Here is a 24,748-nt window from a genome sequence, read left to right on the forward strand (position 1 = left end):
AACAGGTGGCACATTTATCTTCATCTCCTCTTCCCGGCGGGTGTCTTAAGCACAGTTTAACTGAATCAGGACAGTGACTTCAGCGGAGTTATTTTTGGTTCAGTTGGCCAATGCAAAAGAGGCAACTGAAATCCTGCCTGTTAAAACAAAAATTATCACAGAGCCTCTCAGGAATTTGAAAACAGAAAGCTTGGACCATGCCAGAGAAGCTATAGGGTTTGCTTTTGCCTTATGTAAACCAGTTGTATGCTGATTTGACATCACCAGCTGAAGAACGATGACCGCTGAGTTCATATCAGGTGGAAATAAGACACCTGCACACCATAACCAGGAGCATGTTAAAGGCATKCACACTTAAAACAGCTTGCATTTTACACAGTCAACTTTCCACCGTCTTTCTGGTTTTGTTACATAACTAACCGCTGGCTTAAGAGTCAGTATCCTTCCTTAGGAAAGCACAGCTTTGCAAAACTGAAAGAGACTCCAAGGACTTTGTGGGGCAACTTCTGACAGATTAGGAAAGTAAACAGAAGAAATACACAGATCCTGGCAATATCAGAAAAAAAAAATGTGCTCTGGCTTACTGAGATTTGTTTGCGACGACCTGGCTGTGCAGGACCGTGTGGGAATGGGGCAGCGTTACTGTCATGTTTTGTATCTAAATTTCCCACCACACGGAGCATTTTGGCAGACCACCCTAGTGCAAACTGCAGCCCGAGCTGAGAGATTAGCAGATCTAATCCCCTTCCAGAGGGACTTGAGATAACACGTTCAGATAAGATGTTGAAGACCATGGTTACCTGTACTGATATTGCTTTCACCTCCTACTCTAGGATCCTTAAAAATATTCAGCTCCTTCAGAAACAGAATTTGACCCATCACCAAAGGCTGCCTGAATCTTACTGCTTACAACTGCTGTATAAGCAATTTTCATATCTAGCAAGATTAAGTTAATAATATTCATGTTTTTCCAAACATTAATTTATCTCTTCTGAATCTCTAAAGCTTGTATGTGATGGATAATGGCTGACTATATGTTTTAACAATTTAAGGTACTTTTCTAAGGCCTAGTCACTTACAGGGGAGGGGACAACTACAGCAGGAAGAACCACAGGTATTTTAATTTCAATGTATATGATGGAAGACATTATATATGTACATATTACCTCATATTGCATGCACGTATTTGGAATTTAAATCATCAGTTGCTTAATTCAACCTATGATGATTTTCTATATTATGGGTTATTCATTTAACTTCTTCAGACAATGTTTCCTAGGAAGTCAAATCCAATAAATCCATCTCTAAATTTTGAAAAATTATTTTCTATCAACAATATAAAGAACTTGCAAACAAAGTCCCCCTTCTACTGCTCTTTTCACTGTACTGACTGCTGACATGCAATATATGCTTGCATACATTTGGAGTTTTTAAATGTTGGAATTTTAATTTGTTTCACTTGCATCTCCTCTCCTTTTGGATAATTTTTTTCATGTACAAATGACAGCAAGTGATTTTGCAGTTTTGTGACAAACCCAACTTTAGGTTAGGCTGCAATATGCACTTGAAGAAAAACAGGGAAAAGAGCTTAGAATTATTTACAAAATACTTTAATTAGAAGAAGTCCTTTGCTTGTGCAGACAGACCTTCTTATGTACTGTGAATCAATACACTTCTGTCTACTTGTTGACACTACAGTCAGGAAGACTCGAAGCAGCATCACTAGTTTATTCTGTTAGATGCCAAGATGCAATTATTTACATAAAAAAGCTATTAAGCAAGTTGTCCAACACAAACATGTGCTCATGGCATGGAAACATAAAAATGTAGTCCTGATTCTAACCTCTTCAAGAATTCAGACTTTTAAAGATTGAAACTGTATCAGAATCTGTAGATAAATAATTACATGAGGCATTGTAACACATCCTGCCCAAAAAGAGTGAAAAATAACGTAGCTACTTTCATTTGGATAGTTAGGATTTAAGAAAAAMCACTGCCATGAATGGACTTTAGAGCCATTTGCTAGAGGTACATCTAAACAGCAAATTTGGWCTTTGCTGTAAAAACTCTCTCAAATTCCCAAAAATCAGTGTTAAAAGGAATGCACAGATTTAAATGAATAGTAGTTATAAGCAAAACAAAATGAAATTAAAAGCTGCATATGGTTTGTCATCATCAGTAAAATCCATTACTTTATGCAGATTAATTGCGTGGCTGGATATAAAACTGGAAATGTTTATGACCAAGTGTTATTTGAACTTCCCCTGAACAAGATAAGGATAATCTTGTTCTACTTTCCCAACCATAAACTGATCCACCCCGTTTTCCACCCACTCAGATTTCTCCCCATGCAGGGTATTTGGAGCAGATTCAGGGCCAGACCATGAAGTTAATTGGACATCAGGTCCTGCAGAACATAACCCTGAGAAAGAACAACCTACACCTAATCCCTTGAACACAGATCTGAAATTTATTGCCCTCCAAAACATTCCTAGGTCAGAAGATGTAGGTGCCTCCAGATCCTGGATCCCTTCCCTGAAGATAAAGTAATGGAATTCAGTGCTCGCTCCTAAAATGTGTCTTGAGGAGGAAAAGGAGATATCTGATAGTCTTATCTGATAATGGAGCGGTTAAAGCACTCAGAGAAGAGGGGAGGCCAGGCTTGGTGTCTTCCTTTGCCTAACGGGATGCAATCCTACAGCTCCCACTTCTCAGGAGTGCAGGAGGCAACCGCTTCCAAAGGGCATGGGGATGAGGAGAGGGAGGACTTCATTCCTGGAGCTGAGCAATGTGAAAAAAGGAAGGGGTCTCAAGGAGGCATAAGAAAGAGTAGAACTTGTTGCTTCTTCCTCCTCTAGCAGGCATGATTTAAAAACTGGGTTGGCATTACCACATTTCACAAGTGCTTGGTGATGATTTTATCTTTCATTTGGAAGTTACTTATGCCAAGAAAGATGAGGGAGTACATTTGAAGAGGTGTGATGAACGTACACCTTTCTTTACCTGTATGTACCCAAAATTTTAAAAAACATTTTTCACTAGTGGAGCTTACATATGTGTGCACTGTTGAATGCTGATTAAAAAAAAAGGGAAAAAGTGGACAAAAGTGGAGAAGAAACATTCTGAGTATTTTGAATGTGGAACCTATGGTAGAGCATAAAGAAGATAAAGGAAATTGCTAACTTGCCCCCAAATTACACTATGTTGGCAACTTCCACAGGTTTTGGTATTTTATGCTTTTTTTTTTTATCCTGAAAACTTCATCTGCTCCACAGGTAAGAACTAAAGCATGGCTTTGTCTGCTTGAAGTAGGCTTCTAAAACGAGAAGGAAAAAAAAAAAAAAAAAGAAAAACCCAAGAATGAACACTCCTATCTGAGGCCTCAAATATCTGTAACCAGAAGGTAAATAACAACCTTTTGCAAACTGATGTTAGGAAATAAGGCCGTCAGTCTGGCTGGGCCGTACTCAGGGTTTATGAATGAGCACTTTCACAAGGCAGCTGGAGCACTAGACCACCCCCTAAAGCCAAATCCCCCCGGGCTGCTACTGCCCCCCGTGTCTGGGGAGCAGGGCAGACACGGTGGCTCGTGCAGACYGACACACGCAGGGTGCGTGTGGAGTGTGGGTCCTGGGTGACAGGGAGACAGGCACACCTTGGTCACTTGGCAGCAGCCCCTGGTCCCTCAGTCAGTCCCCTGGACAGTCGGTCTGTCAGGGAGACCCCTGGTCAGTCAATGAACCCACCTGCCAGTCAGTCAGTGCCCGTCCTGTCAGCCAGTCCCGCTACTCAAACAGTCAGTGTGTCAGTCAGCCAGTGAGACCCCCATCAGCCAGCCCATCAGTCAGACCCCCAGTCAGTCACTGAGACCCCCTGTCAATCAGTCCATCAGCTAGCCCAGCAGCGAGCCCCACTGCCAGTCGGTCAGTCAGTCAGTGCATCATTCCACCTGCTAGTCAGCCCATCAGTCAGTCAGCCCATCAGTCAGTCAGTCCCCTAGTCAGTCAACCAGCCCCTGTCCGTCAGCCCATCAGTCAGTTACCACCCCAGCCAGTCAGCCCCCCAGTCCGCCTGTGCGTCAGTCTGCAGCGAGCCGCACAGTCAGTCGGTCAGTCAGACGACCAACGAGCCCCACAGCCGGTTAGCCTGTCAGTTACCCCCCGTCCCCGTGCGTCAGGCAGCCCCAGTCCGTCAGGCAGCCCCCGTCAGTCGGTCCGTCAGTCAGTCCCTCTGTCCGTCAGTCGGTCCGTGGGTCCCGCTCGCTCCGTGCGCCCGGCGCCGCCCGCCCCGTCGCGCAGTCCGCGCGGCCGCTGCCGCCGCCCGGTGCCGGTGCCGGTACCGGGGCGGGCCGGGGCGGGTCGGCGGCCCCGCGGGGACTCCGGGGCGGGGCGGCCGCCCGGTTCGGGCCGGGCTGGGCAGGGGCGGCGCGTTCGCTCGCTCGCTCCCCCGCACCTGCTCTCTCCTCCTCCTCCTCCTCCGCCTCCACCTGGCCGCGCTCGGCGGCGGCGGCAGCACCGGCAGCACCAGCAGCACCATGTTGCCCAGAGGGGGCTCGTCCATGCCGCCGCCCCCCAACCCCGCCGCCTACTTCCCGCCGCCGCGGGTCACGCTGCCCTCCGGCCTGGACATCCTGCGCACCTACTCGGGCGCCTTCATCTCGCTGGAGATCGTGAGTGAGCGGCGGCCGCCGGGGGGCGCCGTCCCGCGGGGCAGCGCGGGCTGCCATCTTGGGAGCGCGGGAGCCCTTCCCGGGGGCACGGGGCAGCCGGGAAGGGAGCCCCGGGAAGCGGCTGCGGGAGCCTRCGGGACCCCATGGGAGCCGGCCCTGCGGCTGTGTGGGCTGCTGCGAGGCGGCGGGAGCAGCGGCACCTGCGCGGGGAGGCGCCGCGTCCAGCCCCGGCGCCGGGTGCCTCGGGGCTGGAAGGGCAGCGCTCGCTCCGGAACTGCAGCTCTGCAGGGCTGGGAAGGGGTAGCCGCTTTGGAATTAATCCTGGCTGTTGTGTCCCAGCAGCCTGGACCATCGCGGCAATTTTGTGTAATAAGTGAGCTTGTTGCAAATGGAAATTACCTCTTTTTCCCCCCGCAAACGCCATTATGTGTAAAAAAAGACAGGATTTGCAGGTAGATCATGCCCTTTGTTAGACCAGGGCTTAATTTAAATAAGCTACATAAGGGCATGTAAATGATCCTTCAGCCCACTGAGATCCATATGCTGCAAACAAAGTTTGTGGGGCTGAGTTTTTCCCCAAGTTGCAAGAACTCTGAAAAACTCAGTGCTTTTCTAGTCATTGCCACAGGATTTACAGCTCAACTTATTCTAGTCTTCYGTTGCACTTCATGTGTTCCCTTCCAGCACTTTATTCCAAATGCATTGAAAAACAGGATGCAACAGAATAAATAATAAATTAAAAAATCTGTATCTTATTTGATTAGGACTGAACAGCATAAGTTTGAATCCACATCTCACGTGCATTGTTGTCATGCTAGTTTTCGGGTATATGTTGACAGTATACATGGRTATTACATATGTCGTGGAATGTGTGTGTCAACAATGTTTTCCCATTTCCTGTATTCCCTTCAAATGGAGCCTAAGGGTAAAATTTKCAGGAGTAGCATATGAGCAAGCTGGGTTTGTAAATCCCATTTTCAAGGGTCATTTAAAAGCTTTTAAGAATTTAGCAGGGCTTCCTTTTAACGTCARCGTAGTGCCTCTCGCTTCTGAGAATGGCACTTAGGCTCCTCGAGTGCTTTTGAAGTGCTTCCTCTTTGCTCCAAAAGTAACCCGAGGACTTGTTGATGTTAAAGGCTGGTTCTCAGGCRGAGGGGACAGAGTACAGGTTCTCTCCCAACCCGTGTTGCTTTCCTTGCAGCTCTTCGGAACGGTGGTCTGGATTCTGGTGTCCGCCACGCAGGTGCCACTGCCGCTGCTGCAGGGATGGGTGATGTTCGTGGCCGTGACCGCGTGGTTCCTCTCCGTCACCTTCCTCTGCGTCTTCCTCTTCAGCTACGCAAACAGGATTGCCATCAACTGGAACCAGGCAGTAAGAGTCTGTTCTAAGGATTCCGTTTCCTTCATAAATAGGAAATCACTTAATGAGAAGTACTTATAGCTGTAATCCTTGGCCTGTGATTTTAACAGAAAAACAATGCTCAAAACAGAGGAATTCAGACTGAAGAAGACAGAGCAGAGCAACACGGATATTTGAGTGTGAATGAAGGTGCAAACTTGTCTTCTACAGACACGTAGAAGACATGAGCACCAGGAAGAGGACTAGTTTAACAAGGCATGACAACAGATTGGTTTAAATTGGCCAGAAATAATTGCAGACTGGAAATTAAGAAATATTTCTTAACTATTAGAGTAGTGGTGGTAACACCCTGTGAATAATGAGAAATAGGAAGATCCTTCTGATATTGTGAGTGAAGTGCTACATTTGTGAGYACGCTGTGCTGTGTGGTTCTCTGAGATTAGCACTAAGCTCAAGGACCAAGGAAGTCTCTTGGGGAGCTGTGCTCCTGTGAAAGCCTTCAGCTGCTTTTTAGGATAATTCCTTTGGTAGCACAGTGTTGATGTGTGATAGAGACAGTGTGACCCGCAATGCAGCGTAACTTAATATCTTTTTAGGAGATTTAAGTTCCTCTTCTTAGAGGAAGTCAGGGGATACTACAAACCTATGCTCTGATCAGCTTTTCTTTGGTAAAAAGAAAAGATTTCATGCATTATGGCTTGTGCTAGTGGTTCTTGCAGAATATACCTTCTTATTACGTTAAATATTTAAATAAATACGTAAATAAAAGGTGGGGGGTGGGAGGCAAGCATTCATTGGCTCTGTTTTTTTTTTTTTTCCTACCAAACCTCATGGATATCTCAGATTATTGCTTGATAGTTTATGTTCTCCTTTGGCATCATTAAGAACTTCCTTTGAATTTTTAGCTATAAGTAGCTGAGAACAATATGGTACTGTTCTGTTTTACAGTGTTGTGAATGAATAACAAGAGTGGCAAAAATGTCAGAAGAAACAGTTTCCAAAAATACTCCSAAAAGATCAGAGCTTCTAAAATATTACATTGTGTTAGTGTGTAGCTGCTGATCACCTTCACCTCTCTCTTGTGTGGCTCATTTTGTTTGTGTTTACAGTTTTCTTGATTATAGCTAGGTTTGTATGCTTCAGTATCAACATCTGGGGTTATCTCTGTTAGTGTTCCAGTTAGTTAGAGACAGTCCCTTGAAATGAAACCTCTGTGAAGCRAAGTAGAGCTTCCTCCATTTGGGTCTCTGACAGATACCTTGAAACCYATCAGTCCTAACAGTCTAGATTCTATTCAAAACAAACTGCAGCACTTTGATAGCAAATGCATGCATGCAACATTAGCTTTCCAGCACGATACAAGCAGTAATTAAGCTAATAATGAGTTAGGGTAATTACAAAGAGCTTTGCAGGGATCTATGCTATGACATCCTCACAAATTATGATGTAGCAGAGCCCTTGAGCATGTGCCTAACTAAAGTAAATTAATGGTGTCCTGAGTTTCATTGAAACTGTTTGCCAATTTACAATCATACATCTATTTAGAAGGATTCCTGGGTGAGGGCATAGCCTTTTGTATGTTGGAAATGCTATACAAATATTCATCTTAACACTCCTATATCTCCAATATTGGTTTTTAGGTGGTAGCAGTGATTAGTTGTTGGGTTAATTTTGGTCCAGTTCATGTGATTTCAATTATGGAGAAACTTTCCATGTCAGCTGAGTGCTAAACAGCTTGTGCAAAAGCTCTATCTATGAAACTCTACTACAACTTCATCTAAAAAGTGATCATAACTAAGTTAACATCCATCCCAAATTAAATTTATGGTAGAACTCACAAGTAACTTGTTGTTTTATTAGGTCAAAAATGAGAATAGTCATGGCAGGTTGTATTAGAGACCTAACTCTACATTTAAAGATGCTTAAGCAAATGTTTAAGATTCAAGCACCTTAAATGTACATGTGAAAAACAGCATGGGATTCTGATAGGCCTGTGTTTAGTAATAGTTTATGTCATGGATAACGCCATTGATGTTGATACAGATACTTAAGAAATAAGATGCTGCACAGTGGAGAAGTTGGGGAGAAAATACAGACCTTATGGAGATACATTCCTCTGTATTCAGCCAGATGGTGCGGCAAATACTGTTCTTTACAGCCTGACTCACAATACACTCATTTACAAAATTAGATGTGAACTAATGTTTTATACTGATTTGGCAGTGTTTTGTGAACACTTTGTGTGAGTTTTCAATGGTTATATAAATTCTAAGGCAAGGGAGAATTAGGCACTGTACTAACAAGTTATTAACAACCAAAAAACCCTCCATAGTGACATCTTGGGTTTTTTGGTCACAGAAAGTGACCAACCTTTACATGACTGTACCAAAGTGAAACCTAACTAGTGCTACATAGCTTTGTTGTAAGTGCTGCCAGGAGAAGAAAATCAAGATTTGGGAGGTGAGTGGAGGAAATGAGTCTCTTCTGAAAATACCTCTTCTGCGTGCAGCCAGCCCTGCTTTCCTCAAGGAGCTATTTATGCTCCTTTGCAAGCCCTGGTGCCAGAAAAGTACAGTCAAGAACACTGAATAAAATGTGCCAGGTGTTCAGCATCCCAAAAGAAGAATCTTAGATCTGTTTGACCAGCTTTACCCGGACCTTTCAAGTCACTGCTGTGCTGTACTGTAAAGCTGATAATGTCAGGGCTTAGGATGGACAGTATCTGTCCAGCAGTGAATCCTTAAAGGCCTTGAAACCAGATGATAAAGCCACTTACTTTCCTATATCCTCTTAGTTCTGATGGTGTCAGTGGGGCTTCCTGATGATACTCCAAGGGGAAGTAATTGTAAAGAGAGAAAACTAGAAACCAGGGATATTGCAGGTGTTGTTCCAAAACTTGGGTTCCCAATAATTTTCAGTCAGGAAGAAAAATAGTGCCCTCTATGACCTGACCTCAAATGATCTTTAATTAAGAGATAGTCATTCCTGGTTTAAGCGGAATAGAAAATTGTGGCAACAGCTTATATCAAAACCTATCAAAACTGACCCCGCTGACACTTAAGTAGTTTCAGATCCTATCAAATACAGAACGATTTATGAGTTTGCAAAGCAAATACCTTTAAACTAAAAGAAAACTTGACGTCTGTGAAGAAACAATTCTCTAATTTGGGAATTGCAGCACATCTTTACCTTGATATCAGACAGTAAGTGAAGGGTATTGCTCAGTTATGTCTAGTGCACATGATGCTGTTGCAGTCAAATCACATATGCATATCCTGTGCTTTCACTTTTGATTTACTAGTAGTCATTTGTACTTAAGTGAGTTACAAATGCAGAATAAATTCATTGATGTTGTAGATTGACTATATAATGTGAGTATCATCAAAAAGCRTAATATACTCCCATAGAGATTCAGAATTGTGTCTGCATAACTGTGTGCACAAGGCAGGTTGTGGGTGGACTTGGGAACTGCGTGGACTGCAAATGAGTGCTTTGCAGACCTATCAGCAGAGGAAGATTGGGGAAGATTATTTTAGACATTTTAAAAATGTGCTGAAGCAGGTCACGGATCTTGCTGCCTGAAATGCTGGGCTTGGCCTAATCCACAAAGTGATTTAAGCACTCATGCTGTTTTTTTAAGTGCCAGAAACATGAGTTAGGTGCCTAAACATTGTGCTCACCTAATCTTCACCATTAGGTGACTAGCCTAGAGAAAGGCAGGAGAGAAGTATGATTAAGGTAAATCCTAATTGCTCTTCTCTCAAGAGTCAGCCATTTCATTCAGCAATATCACAAAGGACCCCCCAAGATACTCTGTTTTGTGTAGAGACAAGCATTAGAGTTGAGGAAATACCTTAGTTCTTGGCCTCTGGTTGTACCTGTGGGTAAACTTCATCTGTGTCAAGATGAATGTGGTTCTGGGCATTTGCAGAAAGAAAATTTAAGCGTGAGAAGAAGAACACAGCTGAGAAGGAATTTTGGGAACTACAAGCTTGAATTGTGAGCCCATATATCTTTTATTATTATAATTATATAGGCCTTATAAGAGAAAAGAGTTCTTAAGATCACTTTAGGACTATTTAGAACGTAAAGTTCAATGTATGTGCACATAGCTGAGCAGATGCCTCTTAATTTGACAGAATTTGGGGAGGAGGGCTTGTGATTTATCACTAATTCTGTTACTGTTGTGCTGTTATAATTGCAAGTGGATGTGGTTTAACCAAGTGGTTAAGTGCAAGTGGTTTAACCAAGTCCTGGTTAAACTCTCAGATGGATTTTGCGCTGTTTATCTGAAATTATTGTTACTGGTGCTCATACATTTCATGTTTCAGTGCTGGGTTTCATTGGTACTAAGGCTGGAAAGTTAGATATCTTCTGCAGCCCAGACTGATTCTGTTATTTGCTTTTCAGGATTTTCTTTTCCATGGGGCTACTTTCGTCTTTTATTTTGGAGCCTTTCTACTGCAAGCAGCAACTACATCTCTGCATCATTTACCCCGTAACTTTAATTCCACTACACGAGAGACGATTCTAGGTGATCATGAGTATAACATAAGCATAGCAGCCTCGGTATGTATTTCATAAATGTGTATTAAGACATGCAAGTCTGTTGTAAACTCTAATCATCCAACTTAGGAAGTTAACAGCAAGCTGGAATGGAAAGGGAATTTGAGAGAGAAAGGATTTTCTGAGAGCAGTAATATTCTCATAGTGCTGTACATAACTATTGCAATAAACTTTTACTCCATGATAGTGTGATACTTAATTGCTATTTTTCACAGCAGTATTTTAATTACATGAACAATACAGCTTATTATTTTAGATAGAGATACTTTGTAAATGCAGAAAAAGATGATAACTGTCATCAAAGAATGATGCCTGAAATTCAAGCCTGTGCTCCTTGTGAAGCTCCATATATGCTCCCACTGGCCTCAGACATAGAAATTAGCTGCAGGAGGGCCTGCTGTCCCTTATGGCGAGGACTGGAGTGGTTTTGCAGGCAGCCTCAACTCAGCTGGCCTTTTTAGCACTATGACTGCAGCATCATCACTGAACCACTGCATCTGAGGAAGCGAGTGTGTGTGTRCAGAGCTGCACCAGAAAAATCTACCAGGTTTTACCTCTATCCATGTCTGGACTCCTGAAGGGCAGTTAGAGGTGTGCCAATAGGCTGAACTCAGAGCACTGGAACTACTACTAGTCTTGTTTGTTTGTTTATTTATTTATTTAATCTCCCAGAGGGTCTTTGTTACCTTGAAGCACTGGATATATTATTAAGCTTCTAAAACCCATTCTGTTGTCCTCAAAAATAAACCATGCATCTTTGCAAGGTAAACAGCTTCCCCGAAATCTAGTCCCTCCCTTCAACTTGCTTTGGCATAAAAATAAATGAACCCAAGGTGACGTTCACACTTGTTCTGCAAAAGTAAAATAAAAAGGAAAGGTCATTTCCATAGGCTGGGCTCTGAAGGAGTGAGTTGGGCATGTTGGTCTCCAAGTCCAGAATGCCTCACAGAGACCTAGTTGCCAGGATCACTCTCTCACACCTGCTCCCTCTCTGGGTATGTGGCACAAGGACAGAAGTCATATTTCACAGCCCTGCCCAGACCAATTGAGGACTTTATACTAAGCAAGCAAATTCTAGCACAGCTGTAGCTCTACATGCCCAGGGTATTCAGAGCCCACTGCACATACAGTAAAATCGTTTTCTCCAGTCTTTTCAGTCTTTCTGTCTGGTAACAGAACACTGGAGTGTCCAAGAAGCCCTTTAATCATTCCTTGATATTTTCACTAGGGAGAATGCAAGTCCTTGAGATCTTCAAATTCCTGTCAAGATMGGGAAAGAGAAGGCTTTCTTGTAACTAATCCTAGTTATTTGTAATTTAAAAGAAGCTAGGAAATGGCAAATCAGATACTGTAATCTTTAGTGCCTTCACTTTTTTTTCCTAGAGTACCTAACTAAAATATCAGAATGTACAAAAAATAATGTAGTCACTTAAGGCAGTTAGTTTAATATCACTAACATAATCTTCTGCTGTACATGGAGAAAATACMAGGTAAAGCCCTGTTCAATTTTGTCTTACAAAACGTGTGTAATGAAAGTGTTTGTATATTTTCTTTTTATATGACTGATGGATCTGAGACATAACCTCTACTCCAAACTTGCATTTGACGTCAAAGTCTGTGTGCATAACCAGGGATGTTATCCACTGCTTGAATCCGTATGGGAGASTATTCATCATTCCTGAGCGACTTCTTTTTCAACGGTTTAGTGTCTCAATTCTTCCTTCTGATTTACACTATGTATTCAAATTTGCTCTGGCACGACCTTCACTTCAAATCTGTAAATTYTCCAGGCAGCAGAAACTCTCTGGCATTTCCCAGAAAACTGTTCTAACGGCTGGTCAAGGAGGCCAGATTTGAATCTCTTTCCTTGTTTCGGCAGGTGAATAGTTGTCTGTTTGCTATAGGTAAACATTCACCTAGAGACAAATCTGAGATTAGTATTTGAGCAAAGCGAAAGTAGAATGAGTTTGCGCAGCCTGGGCAAAAAGAGGCTGAAATATAGATGTAAATGACCAGTTTGTGCCATGACCTGTGCGTGTTCAGATGTTCTGGTTCATATGTTACTCTAAAATGCCGTCTGAAGCTAGCAACTAACTTAAAAGTAGTAACAGGGGTTGCAAGAGAAGTTCGTGAGAAGACTTCAGAGAATCCACACCTTTACGTTAAGAGCATTTTGGGTGGGTGAGGCAGCTTTTGAGTCTGTGTTATGGTGCTCATTTAGTATATTAGTGTGCAGCAATATAATGTGTGGTTCACGCTGTTTTTTTTCTACTCCTTTTTTAGATTTTTGCCTTTGCAACAGCTGTTTGTTACGGCTGCAGCACAGCACTGGCACTAAGAAGATGGAAGCTATAGCAGTTGAAGAGAAGTCAATGCTCAAGTGTTCCACTTCAGATCAAATTAAATGCCACTTGTCTATTTTACTGTAATGTAATTCCAAATTCCAAAAGCCTTTTTTTTTTTTTTTTTCCTTAGAGTCTGTTTGGAAAAGTGTTGAAAATACGAATAACCCCTTATCACAATTTCCTTAACTGAAAACAGGTTTCCCTCTCTTCCTATTCTAGTTTTACTATAAACTAGTTAGAAGAATTGCTCTCTTCATTGTATGGTATTACACAATTCACTGATAAATAGATGTATCAGTAGGAGATAACTGAATTTTGGTGCTAAAACAGAAGAGGAATAAAGTGGAAATGAAATGGATGTTACTAGTGTAGGCAGCTAAAATGCTTCCCCTTGTTAAATCCCGTGACTGGGCCTTAGGTGTTGAGCAGCCTTATGATGATTTCCATGGAGCTACAGACTTGAGGCTCCCTATAGAGTATTTGGACTTCTGTATCTGCTCCTTRCATGATCAGAGCCCAAGCTGACTTTTACTGTATCACTCTAGTATATATTATTTTAAAGATTGATATAATGAGGGAAAAAAAATGAAATGCCATCCAGTGCGATCTTTTGATGTTCTTTTACAACCATGTTCAGCTATGGTGATCTCATCCTTCAAGCTTACTGTGTTTTTTCAGTAGGTGGAAACTGTCTAGGACTGTCAGTCAGTAGTTCATTAGTTTCATGGATTTAACTTTATCAAATCTATTTATACGGCAGAACAAAAACAGTGCATTTGTGTTGTGTGTATATATACGTGGTATATTTTTGTTTAACAGGAATATTTGCACTGTTTCCCTTTGGAGTATGGTTTTGTTTTTGCTACTTCAAGTGCTGCATTTGTTACTTATTATGTGAGTCAATATCATTTGAATGAAATATTACCAAATGGTGAATAATGTCTGACCTCAATTCTTGTGGTGTGGAATTCGTTGCAATCCTAAATCTGCAGTGTTGTAAAGGTGTTTTTATTTGGGCTTTTCYTTATGTGTCTCTGCAACATCTTGCTGAAAGCAAGGGAATGCAAAGTGGTCCACCCTCTGTGGAGTTGCTTTTGGCAGCAATAAAGTTTAATTGAGCCTGCTTTGAATATCCCAGATATATAATGATACAGAATATTAGAAATGCAAAGTTAAGGTAACAAAGCTAACACATAGTATTGCACTCTGCTCCTCAGCACACGGCCTGTTAAGCAGGCAACAAAACTCTTCTTTAAAAAAAGATAGCAAATAATTGTAGCTGTTGTGAAAAGTGCCAAATTTTAGCAATCCAATTAGCAAACCAAATTGCTAATCTTGGAGAGAAAAAAAGACTCCCTGTMATTTGCAGAACAACTTCCCTGCCACATCCTGCCAGCGCTCATGAAAATTCCTGACACCAGTGGTGTGGCTGGGTAAGGAAGGACAGGACTTTCCTCATTCCCTGGCCTACTCATTCACAGTGAGCAAATAAGGGCGTCTGCTGTGAAGGCTGCTTTGTCAGATTTGTCACAGMTTTGTCATCTGGAAGCATCCTTGAGAGCCAGCCACCCTCAGGAGTGGTTGCCCCTCAGTCCTGGCTGCCCCAGGACAGGTTCCCACCAGGTTCACAGCAACAAGCACCAGCCCGTCTGGCTGCGGGGACCACTCGTTCCTCCTGAATTATTGCAGTGAGACATTTTTATGTCTCTTGTTTTCTGCGATTTTTTATCTTCCAAGGATTTTGTACTCTGCCTGAATATTTTTCTAATTCTCCACTTGCATTGGAAGTTTCTGTTGTGAATGTTTTATCTAGAGACATGTACTTCAAAAATACTTCATGTTGTATAAAATACTTCTACAGTGGAGTATATGGATGAATGTATAATAATGAAGACCTGTGCTGAACAGCATTAAAGTTGCATAATGTTGTGTATATGTATGGCAGCTCTCTGGCTATTCATTCCAAAGTTGAAAAATACGATGAAGAGGAAAAAATAAAGAAACACCTTGCAGCTTTGACTGAACTGATGCTGAATATATTAAGGCTAAAGCTTTTGAGAAGGCACATTTATGGTAAGGTTAATTCTGAACGTTGGCTTTGCTGCATGACGTGGCATGGGGGGCAGTGAGGAAGTGGAGCCTGGGGCCAGCCCCAGCTGCAAGGGAGGCTGCTCTTGGGGACATTCACTGCGCCCTGCACACTCAGATGGGGCCTGTTCGAGGCTCCTGGGCTTGTAGCTGCTTGTACAGGAAACAGAGCAATGAGTGTAGCATGAAAACCTTATTTGCACAGCAAGGAGAAGCTAAACTCTTAAAAACTCTTAATCTCTGAAAGTATCGAAGACCAAAAAAAGTGAGAAGCAGAAACTGAAATAATGAAAAAAATAGTTTTCATAGCRAAAAAGGAGTGAAAGGAAGTTTTTTCTGTTAACTTTGAAGACATTTTGCTGGATTTTGAAGATCTAATGAGGACATAGAACGAGGAAGCTGCCACATTCTTAATGAAAATAGAAAAGCAAGTTAAGTTTGTATTACTTTTTTAGCTTCCTGAATAGTGTATCTGTGACTCAAAAGGTCACACTGTACATTGTCCTAGAATGTCTGTATGCAAATATTTAGAGGGGGTTAGCATTTAATCCTCATGATACTCCTTACGGGTGATAACACAAAAGCCAGGTTTGATAAAAGTTACTCTTCCATCTCGCAAATGGCATGTACAACAATTCCCAAATATGTCTCTGATTATCTTGGGGAATACRAGCTTAGACCTCTCCAAAGAACAGAAGTAACAGGGGAGGAGATAGGGAGATAGATTTGGCTGAATTAATTTAAGGTGCAAGTAATGAAACCATGGATGCCAAAAGAGAGTTTTCATCACACATTTCTATTTGATGCAAAGTCACAGTGCCAGAATATCTCTGATGCCATGCAAATACCCGCTCTTTTAGAATCAGAAAATACTCTATTATTTTAAATGCAAATAATTAGTAACTGCTGGTATGTATTTATCCTGAGGAGACTTTTTTTTTAAGTGTGCAGGAAGCAGAAAAAAAGATGTTGGTTATTGCTAAAGAGAAACAAAATGAAACGTTTTAGAACATTAAACCTTTGTTAGAACGTGTTCAGAAAAGGCACAAAAAATGCTTCATGGAATTCCTGATTACTACCATATTGCTCCATGTCTAGAAATAGTCCAAGGTGACACAGCTACTTTCCTCACTCCTATGTGTGTTACTTAGAGCTTTCCTGAAGTCAGTGAATGCCTCTTTGAAATCCAGCTATAAAGTGCAGCTGCAAAAGGTGAGTGAGGAAGAACCACTGGTCATACAAAGCTGCCACCTTCATAGAAAGTTATAGAAAAATCACTGAAAAATCACTGGACCGGTGTCTTTCTTTTACTTCCAAAAGGACATAACTCCCAATGTACTTCCTCTGATCTTTTTTTTTTTCTTCTTCTTCTTTTTAAATTTCTTCTTCTAATTTCTTCTTTTCAAATGTTGAGGTTCATGATTTTTSTCTCTGGATTTCAAAAATTAGTATTTAGGTGAGCTTAAAACTCAGTTATAACCCATTCACTTCAAAGTGAGTTTGTGCTATTGGTTTCTGATCTGTATTTTGTGCAGCTTGGCATGACATTGGCCTTTGATGAGACACAGAGGAAGAAAATCAGCAGAAGAAAGAAATCTGATTAATTTAGAAAAAATTCTTTAGAAAGAAATTTACTGATTAAAGTCAGTAAATAGCAATGGAAAGCATACATTAGTATAATATATATACTACAGTATATATGTGTTATATGGTATATATAGTACTATATATAAGAAGAAAGACCGTGCGAGGTGTATGTGTCCTTTCCTATTTCTGTCTCTGGCATAGTGATGTTAGTCTGGCAATTAGCTACACGGGGTTAAGAGGTAGAACACCTGTTTGTGCAGGATTATGAGTCAAAGGGAGACTTGACGTGCCGAGCTAGTGCTCTTAGATCAAACACGGGAGGTTCTGGGTGTTCTGACCTGAAGTTTTTGATCAGCCCATTGTAAGCAGGCTCTGTGCAGTTCCTATCTGAGGCACTGATCTGCCTTCCACCTCTAAGAGAGGAGGGAGGTCCTCAGGAACCTCAGGTTTTCACTGCTTCCTCCTGTACACCATGTCCTAGTYCTGCATCAACTCTACTGCGACGCAGCACCTTCTGCTTAGAAACTTGGGCTAAATTCGGGCAAAAAACTCATTGAGCCACCTTCCAAGGAAGCCCAATGATAAAATCAGATTACAGCAAGAGATGTTTTTAACACTTTGCTTGCTTTGGGATTCCTGCAAGTGTCCACACAGATTCTGGAGACTCTGGACAGACAGTCGACAGCATTTTTGCACATATATTCAACACAGCCAGGGTCAGTATCTAGCTCCAGAGATGGWCTCGTCCAAAGATGATGCCCTGTGAATCCAGACTTATTTCAACAGTGCTAGTAATCTTAAAAGAAACATTGGAGATTCTAAYCTCATCCAAACAGCTTTTCCTGGTCATCTCAAGAAAGTATGGCCGTTARTTGTGGAGACAGTAGCACCAAACAATAAATCACCGGATCAAGACAAGCCCAGCTGGGTTCCTTGCAAAGCAAAGGATCCTACCGCACTCCTCTCGAGGACCACACACTGCCCTCTTTTCCTGCATGAAGATGCTGTGACTGTATAGCAATATGATTACGAGCTTGTAACAAATGTTTAGGTTTTAATACTACTGTGTTACAGTATTATTTAAGTTCAGTAAGCTTTATGAGTCAGACTAATGAGGCAAAAAGTGCTTTGTTTTTAAAAACCCTTTGCTATTTTTTAACTTTGTCAGTAGAAGCGCTGTGGGCTCTACAGTTACTTTTCAAGTGGAAAACATGATGTAGCATAATGTAATTAATAATGTAATTAATGGAACCGTAGATCTTCCTGATTATTTCTAAAATACAGGAGCTGGCAATATTTCCAGCCTCCTGGTCCGGGCGACCCCAACTAGGTCACAGCTTGATGCCATGGTGAAATCTGAATAGGTGTCTCCTCTCTTCCTCCTCCCTGCCACTTTCTAGGCTTTGTGAAGGAAGCCAGGCATGCAGAAAGGCAGGGAGCTGCAGCGTGATCCGGACAGGCTGGACAGCCAGAAACCAACGCAGTGCAGATGTGATTCACAGATGTGCTTAAGCTGATTTCATCAAGATAACATACAAAGTTATGGCATAAAAAAGAGCATGAGAGGCCTACTGGCTGAAAGGTGGGAGGTTTGAGGCCTTACCACTTCGCTACATCTGTCTCCTTTATTAAATATGGCATTGAACCCAGATCCTGGCTCCTGAGTATACCTGTTTTCCAAACTGTAAATACTTTGACCTGGGACCTGAAGCCCTGGGGAGCCTRTAGGGCCAGCTTAGAGCCATGGGCTGTTAGAATAAGGAGTGAACCATCACTAGATGCTTTAAGCCAAAATCCAGAAGCAAAAGGGAAGASGAAATGTTCCTAGCAACACTTCCCAATTCCTTCTATCAGCATGGGGTCCAGGAGGAGCTGGAGGACAGAAGGGAGGAAGACTCTCACTTGGCCAGAGGTGTCATGTGGTTGCCGACACAGATGCCTGACCTGAGCCATAGCAGTGACAGCTGTTCCTGGGCCAGAGCCCAAGGTTCGGTCCCTGACCTGATACAGAATGTAAACATACCCAGTAATGAGTTTGTCAAACAACAAACTGGAGCTGCTAAACTGGAGCAAAAGTATCTCAGAAAAACACAGAGCTACCTCAGAGAGAAATTTCATTAGGAACGTGAGGCCAAATGTTGCTTTTAGTTATATAAATGCAGCTTCTGTTGAGGTCCGGTCGCCAGTGAGGAATTTCACTAATGGAAGCAAGAACAGAATTTTCCCTCAGCACTAAATAGAGCTGACCTTTGAAATAAATAGTATTGCAGATTCCTTGGCCTTGTGTCACTTTTTGCTTCTCTTAAGGAGACTGCTTCTGGGGTAAGTTATTGCTGGACTAGCTGCTTCCATTAAAGGAAAAATAAGCTTTGTGGCTATGGCAGATTTAGAAAGCCTAAGCCTCTAAGATAAGAAGGTAAACCTACCTGTTGTAGAGTCTGACAGCTCTGAGTGATGTGCCTAATGAGTGCTGATTAATTTTAGAGTTGGCGATGATGGGACACGTGTACGAGATACGAAGCCATGTCCACATCCTGGCACCACAAACTGCTGTAGTATCACTATTTAGTGAAGTTACAGGGGTCCTTCAGAGAACTGAGTGCACCTGGTTCATACCAGCCAGGAGGAGCTGACACTCACCTTCAGTTCTGGGACTATCTAAGCCCATACAGGCACCATGAAAMTATCATGCATTTGATATTCCTTTTACTAGAAAGAGAAATGGAGGCGGAAAATGTGCAGAAAAAGAATATACACGTAGTTCTGGCCCCAAGAGCATTTATTTGCATCAAATGCATATCAAATATTTTTCAGTGTGTTATTATTATAAGGAAAGGATATTGGAGAAAGTGAATTAACCTCCTTACTGAATGTCAAAAACTGTCATTCAAAAAAGACCTCCAAAAAGAACAAGATAACGTTTCTGTACCCAGCAAATCAAAGGAGGAAAACGGGCCAGTTAATACCAGTAGATGGAGCTGCAAGCACAGAAAGCTCCTCACTGCCCTCAAAGTGCAGATGGAGGAACATCCTTGGCCAGATATTCTTAACGGTTTTGCATACCCTGATTTCTAGATAAGCAAAGCTCCCAGGAATGCAGTTAGGAGCACTTATTATAACCTATGTGAACATTTGAAAGGATGGACACTATGTCTTCATCTTTTTATTATGAGCAGACATAGCAACAACTTAGTCTCATGCACTGTTTCATACTTGTGTCGGGATGTTTATGTTAGACATTTCATATTTATCAGTTATGAAAYCAGTAGACTGATAGTTCCTGACAGCAGAATTCCTATTCTAAAGAGCTAACAGGGAGTTGAAGGCAGTATTTCTCTTTTCCCAACAGGAATCAATTGGCTTTGTTCTCTTCTTTGAGCACTGTAAAACATACACCCTTGAAATCTATGGAGCTACACTTAAGTTAGACAAATGGGAGCTAGGCTTCACACACTAAGAGCTTTTGGGAGAATTTTCTTTTCCCCTGGGAGTTATGAATGTTGACCAAGTCAGCTCCATTGCAATGACAGCCAAACCAGTTCATACCACACAGATATTCCTAAGGTTGCAGGACAATGCACTCTTTCAGATAGTCAACTTCTATGCAGGTGCTGAGGATTTCACAAGAATGAGTTGACAAAGGTGGCAGGTGAATGATAGTACAGATATATGCATCTAGGAAAAATGATCAATAGCATTCTTGCTGCAGACAAAATTTGAACTGACAGTTCCAGCTCAGGAAAGAGGTCATGGAGCCAGTGCTGGTAGGTCTCTGAAATCATCAGCTCAATGTGCAAYGGCAAGGAAAAAGTGAATTAAATGTTGGACATGATGTGGAAATATTATTAAGACCAAGGCAAGCACTGTTGCTACTTTTAAAACTGGTGCATTCATATCTTGTAGCAGAGTTAAAGGGCAGCAAAAATGGTCAAAGGTTTGAAGCTGTTATCTAACACAGAGTGAGCAAAAATACTGAGTCTCCATTTTGGAGAGAAGAAGGCTGAGGAGGGATATAATRAAGATTTTAAGATGATGAATGCAGTGGTTAAACTGAACATGTAACTATTTAACAGGCACCTGATACAACTAGTGAAAGATCAGTTTAAAGTAGATAAAAGAAATTATTTCCTTACACAGCAAGCAGTGAATTTCTGGACCTTGCCACCACAGGAGATTGTGGATGCAAACAACACCAGCCTGTTCAAAAAGGCATTAAACAAACTAATGTTTCTTTATGCAAAAAGGGTTGAGGTGGAATCTCCTTTCCCCACGTCAGATGGGTGACTCACCAGGCATTTCTCACGTCCTGCAAAGCACCTTGTGATTTCTTCCAAGTGGGAGGGTTCCTAGAGCCTTCCTGTGCAGGATACATCCTTACCTGCAGTGGTGACCTGCCATGCAGCCCGACCTGCATGCCCCATCACTGCTTCACCGAGCTGCTGGGCTCACTCTGCAGTCTGAGGCCTGAGGCCAAATGATAGTTTGAGAACCAGCCAGCAAAATTCATATTTTTAAGGAAAGGTACAGTTTACATGTCCCAGCATAAACTCTGCTTGATTTGGTACATATAAATAACTGTTGGCTCCTGGTCCTTCATATGGCAATGGAAAAACAAAAGGTAAAATCAGGTCATGTTCTTATACACAATTTTGGGAACACTAAATGAATACAATGCCTGCCGCTCTAGTCATCTGAGAAAACTCTATCTTATCCTTTAACTAATTCTCTTCAGATTTTTCATCAGGGACAAACTAAGCTAAATAAAAATATAAGGCTATCAAAAAGGAAAATTCACTGACAGGAAGGTTTTTATTATCCATGTATTTTTTAGCCCTTTCCAAAATACTTCCTGTTCTGTCTTTTCTCCGCCTGTTTATTACCTTTTCTTCCATAATTATTTGAGGGCTCAGCTGCCTTTACACACGTGCTCATGGATGAAAATACCAAACACATCCACGTACCACTTATATTGCTTGAGTAACGTGTGTGGATGGTGCTGGGATTTCACAACCCAGAGGTGAGGGCAATTGCACTCTAGTTTCACAAGATCTCACACCAGTTAAGTCCTACCTGTTCCTCTCTCAACCCTTCTTCAGGCAGTGGTCCTCATCCCTCTTGTGCTTGCACTTGGGCATCTCAGACAGCCTGGAGAGACAAGGATTTTGTCACTGTGCATGACACACTTCAACCTTGCTGAGATAAGCACCAAACCAAACCTAACCTGGACTCAGTGCAGAGCTACAGGAAGTCAACRCTTAGCTGGGCACTGAGGCCAGCACTTTGTGCATGTTCCTGGGTATGGATATATTGGCATCTGAGTGCAATCAGACTTGCCCTGCTTCTGTGAATGCCAGKGGTGCTAGCGCTGCTCTAGGAGCCTAGGACGCAGATGGGTTCCTTCTTTTCCCCTACAAACCGTGGAGCTTCTCAGTAGTAGAGTTGTAGGAATTGTTAGCAAAGAACTGATAGTTTTTATTTTGTTTTGTTTTTCTTTTTTTTTTTTGCAATTGTTAGAAACAATTGAACCACTTTTGATTAAACCTTTCCCAGATAGTTCAGTCAAAAATAAACACCCACTATGGGGAATTTCAGYCTAAATGGTTTAAAATTTGGCAGACTGTGAGCAATTGAAAAGTCTTTCAAATGAAAGCATTATGTTACCTTAATTATAGACAGGGTTTCCTGCTACAGCTATCACCTCTTTAACCCCTCAATTTTAATGAGTCCCCTTGACACCAAAGGAATACTGCCTTTTTTTTTGGTCAAAGCTGAGGCTGCATGATCATCACTGAAAAATGCTCTCATTGTTAAGACCATTTTTTTTTTTTATTACAGCCTACATGGCATTTTCTGCAAGTAAATGAATGTGTGTGTTGCTGTTTAGATTGCCTGAGTGACAGAAGTATTTGCCACTATTCTAAAACACACCCCTTCTCTGTGACTGTGCTACTTGCTTTGAGGTCCAAAGCTGAGGACATCCCTCCTGCTGATTGCTCTGCCCAAAATCATTTCTCAGAATCACAGGACCTCAGCRTGGCTGAGGTTGGAAGGGACCTCAGGAGGTCACCTAGTCCAAGGCTCTTGCTCAGGCAGGGCCACCTAGAGCACGTTGCCCAGGACTCTATCCAGATGGAAGGGCACCTCCACTGCCAGAGTTTCAGACAGGTTCACAACATCACAGCTCCTCTGGGAGCAGTTTTTATTCAGATATGCATTAAAAGGTAGCAAGTTGCCTTTGGACTCAGTAAAGAGGCTGCCCRGCTTCCTGGGTTGTCTCCAATAGGAGGAACTGCTGGAAAACTTGCCATTTTCCAGCCCACTGGCTTTAGCAGTAATGTCATATAAGTCCAAAGGGAGATGAGTGACCTTCTAGCTCAAGTTATTGTGCTAGTAACACACATAAACAAAGGCTGCAGCTAGACGGTGAYGATTTTAACCAAAAAGCAGGAGCTATAGAGAAATCCTTGCCTTTTTTCCTTTTCCTAAGTCTTGTGATAAAAGCTCTCACCCGAGTGATTTGMGTTTTAGTCCTCCCTTCACCTAAGGGGATCTGATTCACCTCTCCCACTGCCAAAAGAGATCCTTAAACACTTCCCTTTCACTAAGGGCTGCAAAAACTTGCACTCAGACACCCTCACTACATTCCCCATGGCAGAGACACCGTGGCACGTCCCGTGTTAGGTTGCCAGGCCAGAGAGGACCTGTGTCCTCCAGCAAGCCTCAAGGCAGACCTCGCAGCAGGCGCAGGCAGCCTGGGCTCAGCAGCATGTCTAGCAGAAAGGGCAAAATAAAACAGACTTCAAAAATGTCCTATCTTTAGCATTTGAAAAATATTGACTGTTCCAGGGCAATATTGCACCCCTCGTGGCTCACGGTGCAGCTCGRTCCAACTGTCCTCTGTGATGTCCTGCCCATGGGCAATGAGCTTCACCAAAGAAAAGAAAAACAGCTTGTCGCCTTGAGAGCAACAAGAAACAGGAACTGAAACTGTGCTGTGTTTTTTTGTTTTTTTTTTTTTCTTGAAGCAGATTCTTTTATATTAAATGGCCTAAAACAATAGTGTAAAATTCAGTGAAATAGTTCGGCCTTGTTAGAAAAAATAGGTAGAAAAATCATATTTGCCAGGAGTTTTGGGGTAATTAGCAAATTTTAGTAACTGCAAATCAGGAAAAARGACTTTCCCAGAGCTATGTATCTTTCTTTTTATTCTTTTTTTTTTCTTTTTTTTCTTTTTCTAGACTAGAGGTTTCAGTCAATTCAGTATCAAAGAAACCAAACTGAAATATGAAAAATGCAGTTTCTGGGAAAGAAGCAGTTGTGGAAAGAGCAAAACTCTTGTCTGAGGACTGTAATTGGAAAATAATAATTTCTCTAAGGTTCACTGAGATGTATGGCCAAATACACAGCGTCCTTAAAGTTAAAAGAGAAATGTTCTGTCTAATCTGTCTTGAACACTTCTCCTGGGACATTTTTCCCTCTCACGGTTTTCATTTCTGTTTGTATCATTCCTGGAAAGGGAATTCTTTTTTAGATGTTTTCTAATTTTGTGGTAGGGTTTGTGGATTTTGGCAAAGTGCCGAAGTTTAAAGAATTTCAACATCAATAGTTTCTAAGAAAGAAATTATGTCAGATAGTCTCCCTTGCCTTATATGACACTTGATCCAAGATTTGCTGTCATTTTTTTTTCTRTGGTGCCGTAGGAGAGCCATATTACTACTAATAATAACCAGACTGTAGGTCATCTTCCAATTAGTCCTTCACAATTTTATCCACAGAAGAAAAAAAACAATCAGTGCATCAGCAAAGAAAATCCGTACATTAGCGGTAGCAGCAAGTCATATCACCTGATTCAGGGACATAGTTAAAAACTATTTATGTGATGTAAAATGAGTTTATCTCATTGTTTTCCTAACAAGTCATGAAGGGCAGACAGATAAAACATTATTGGTGCTGAAAGCTGGCATGCAAATCCATTCAGTCATTAACATGCTTCGACCTGGGCTAATCAGAAACTGAGAGAGGGAAAGAGGATTAGAAAAGTAAGTGCATTTCCATAAATGCATAAAAGTCAAAACTGAGATTGGACTGCCTGGAAAGCAGATTTGCAGAAAAGGTCTTGGACTAACAGACATG

The 24,748-nt window shown here is 41.9% G+C and overlaps 1 protein-coding gene across 1 annotated transcript; it reads left to right on the plus strand.

The window, feature by feature from the left end:
- Nucleotides 1–4,534: 4,534 nt before the first annotated feature.
- Nucleotides 4,535–13,055, plus strand: MAL2 (mal, T cell differentiation protein 2). Its single transcript, XM_026040745.1, has 4 exons — nt 4,535–4,669; nt 5,871–6,041; nt 10,440–10,598; nt 12,879–13,055. Exons 1-4 carry the CDS (start codon nt 4,535–4,537, stop codon nt 12,948–12,950), a joined length of 537 nt encoding a protein of 178 aa, XP_025896530.1. The 3' UTR covers nt 12,951–13,055.
- The last annotated feature ends 11,693 nt before the right edge of the window (nt 13,056–24,748 follow it).

This window comes from Nothoprocta perdicaria, unplaced genomic scaffold, assembly GCF_003342845.1.
Source record: "Nothoprocta perdicaria isolate Ctin4 unplaced genomic scaffold, notPer1 scaffold_263, whole genome shotgun sequence".
Lineage (NCBI taxonomy): Eukaryota > Metazoa > Chordata > Aves > Tinamiformes > Tinamidae > Nothoprocta > Nothoprocta perdicaria.

Excerpts from the sequence above, each read along its gene's own strand:
- MAL2 (XM_026040745.1), top strand. The coding sequence starts at position 4,535 with ATGTTGCCCAGAGGGGGCTCGTCCATGCCGCCGCCCCCCAACCCCGCC. Across the intron at positions 4,670-5,870 it reads CCTTCATCTCGCTGGAGATC|CTCTTCGGAACGGTGGTCTG; the intron begins GTGAGTGAGCGG and ends CTTTCCTTGCAG. Across the intron at positions 10,599-12,878 it reads ACATAAGCATAGCAGCCTCG|ATTTTTGCCTTTGCAACAGC; the intron begins GTATGTATTTCA and ends CTCCTTTTTTAG.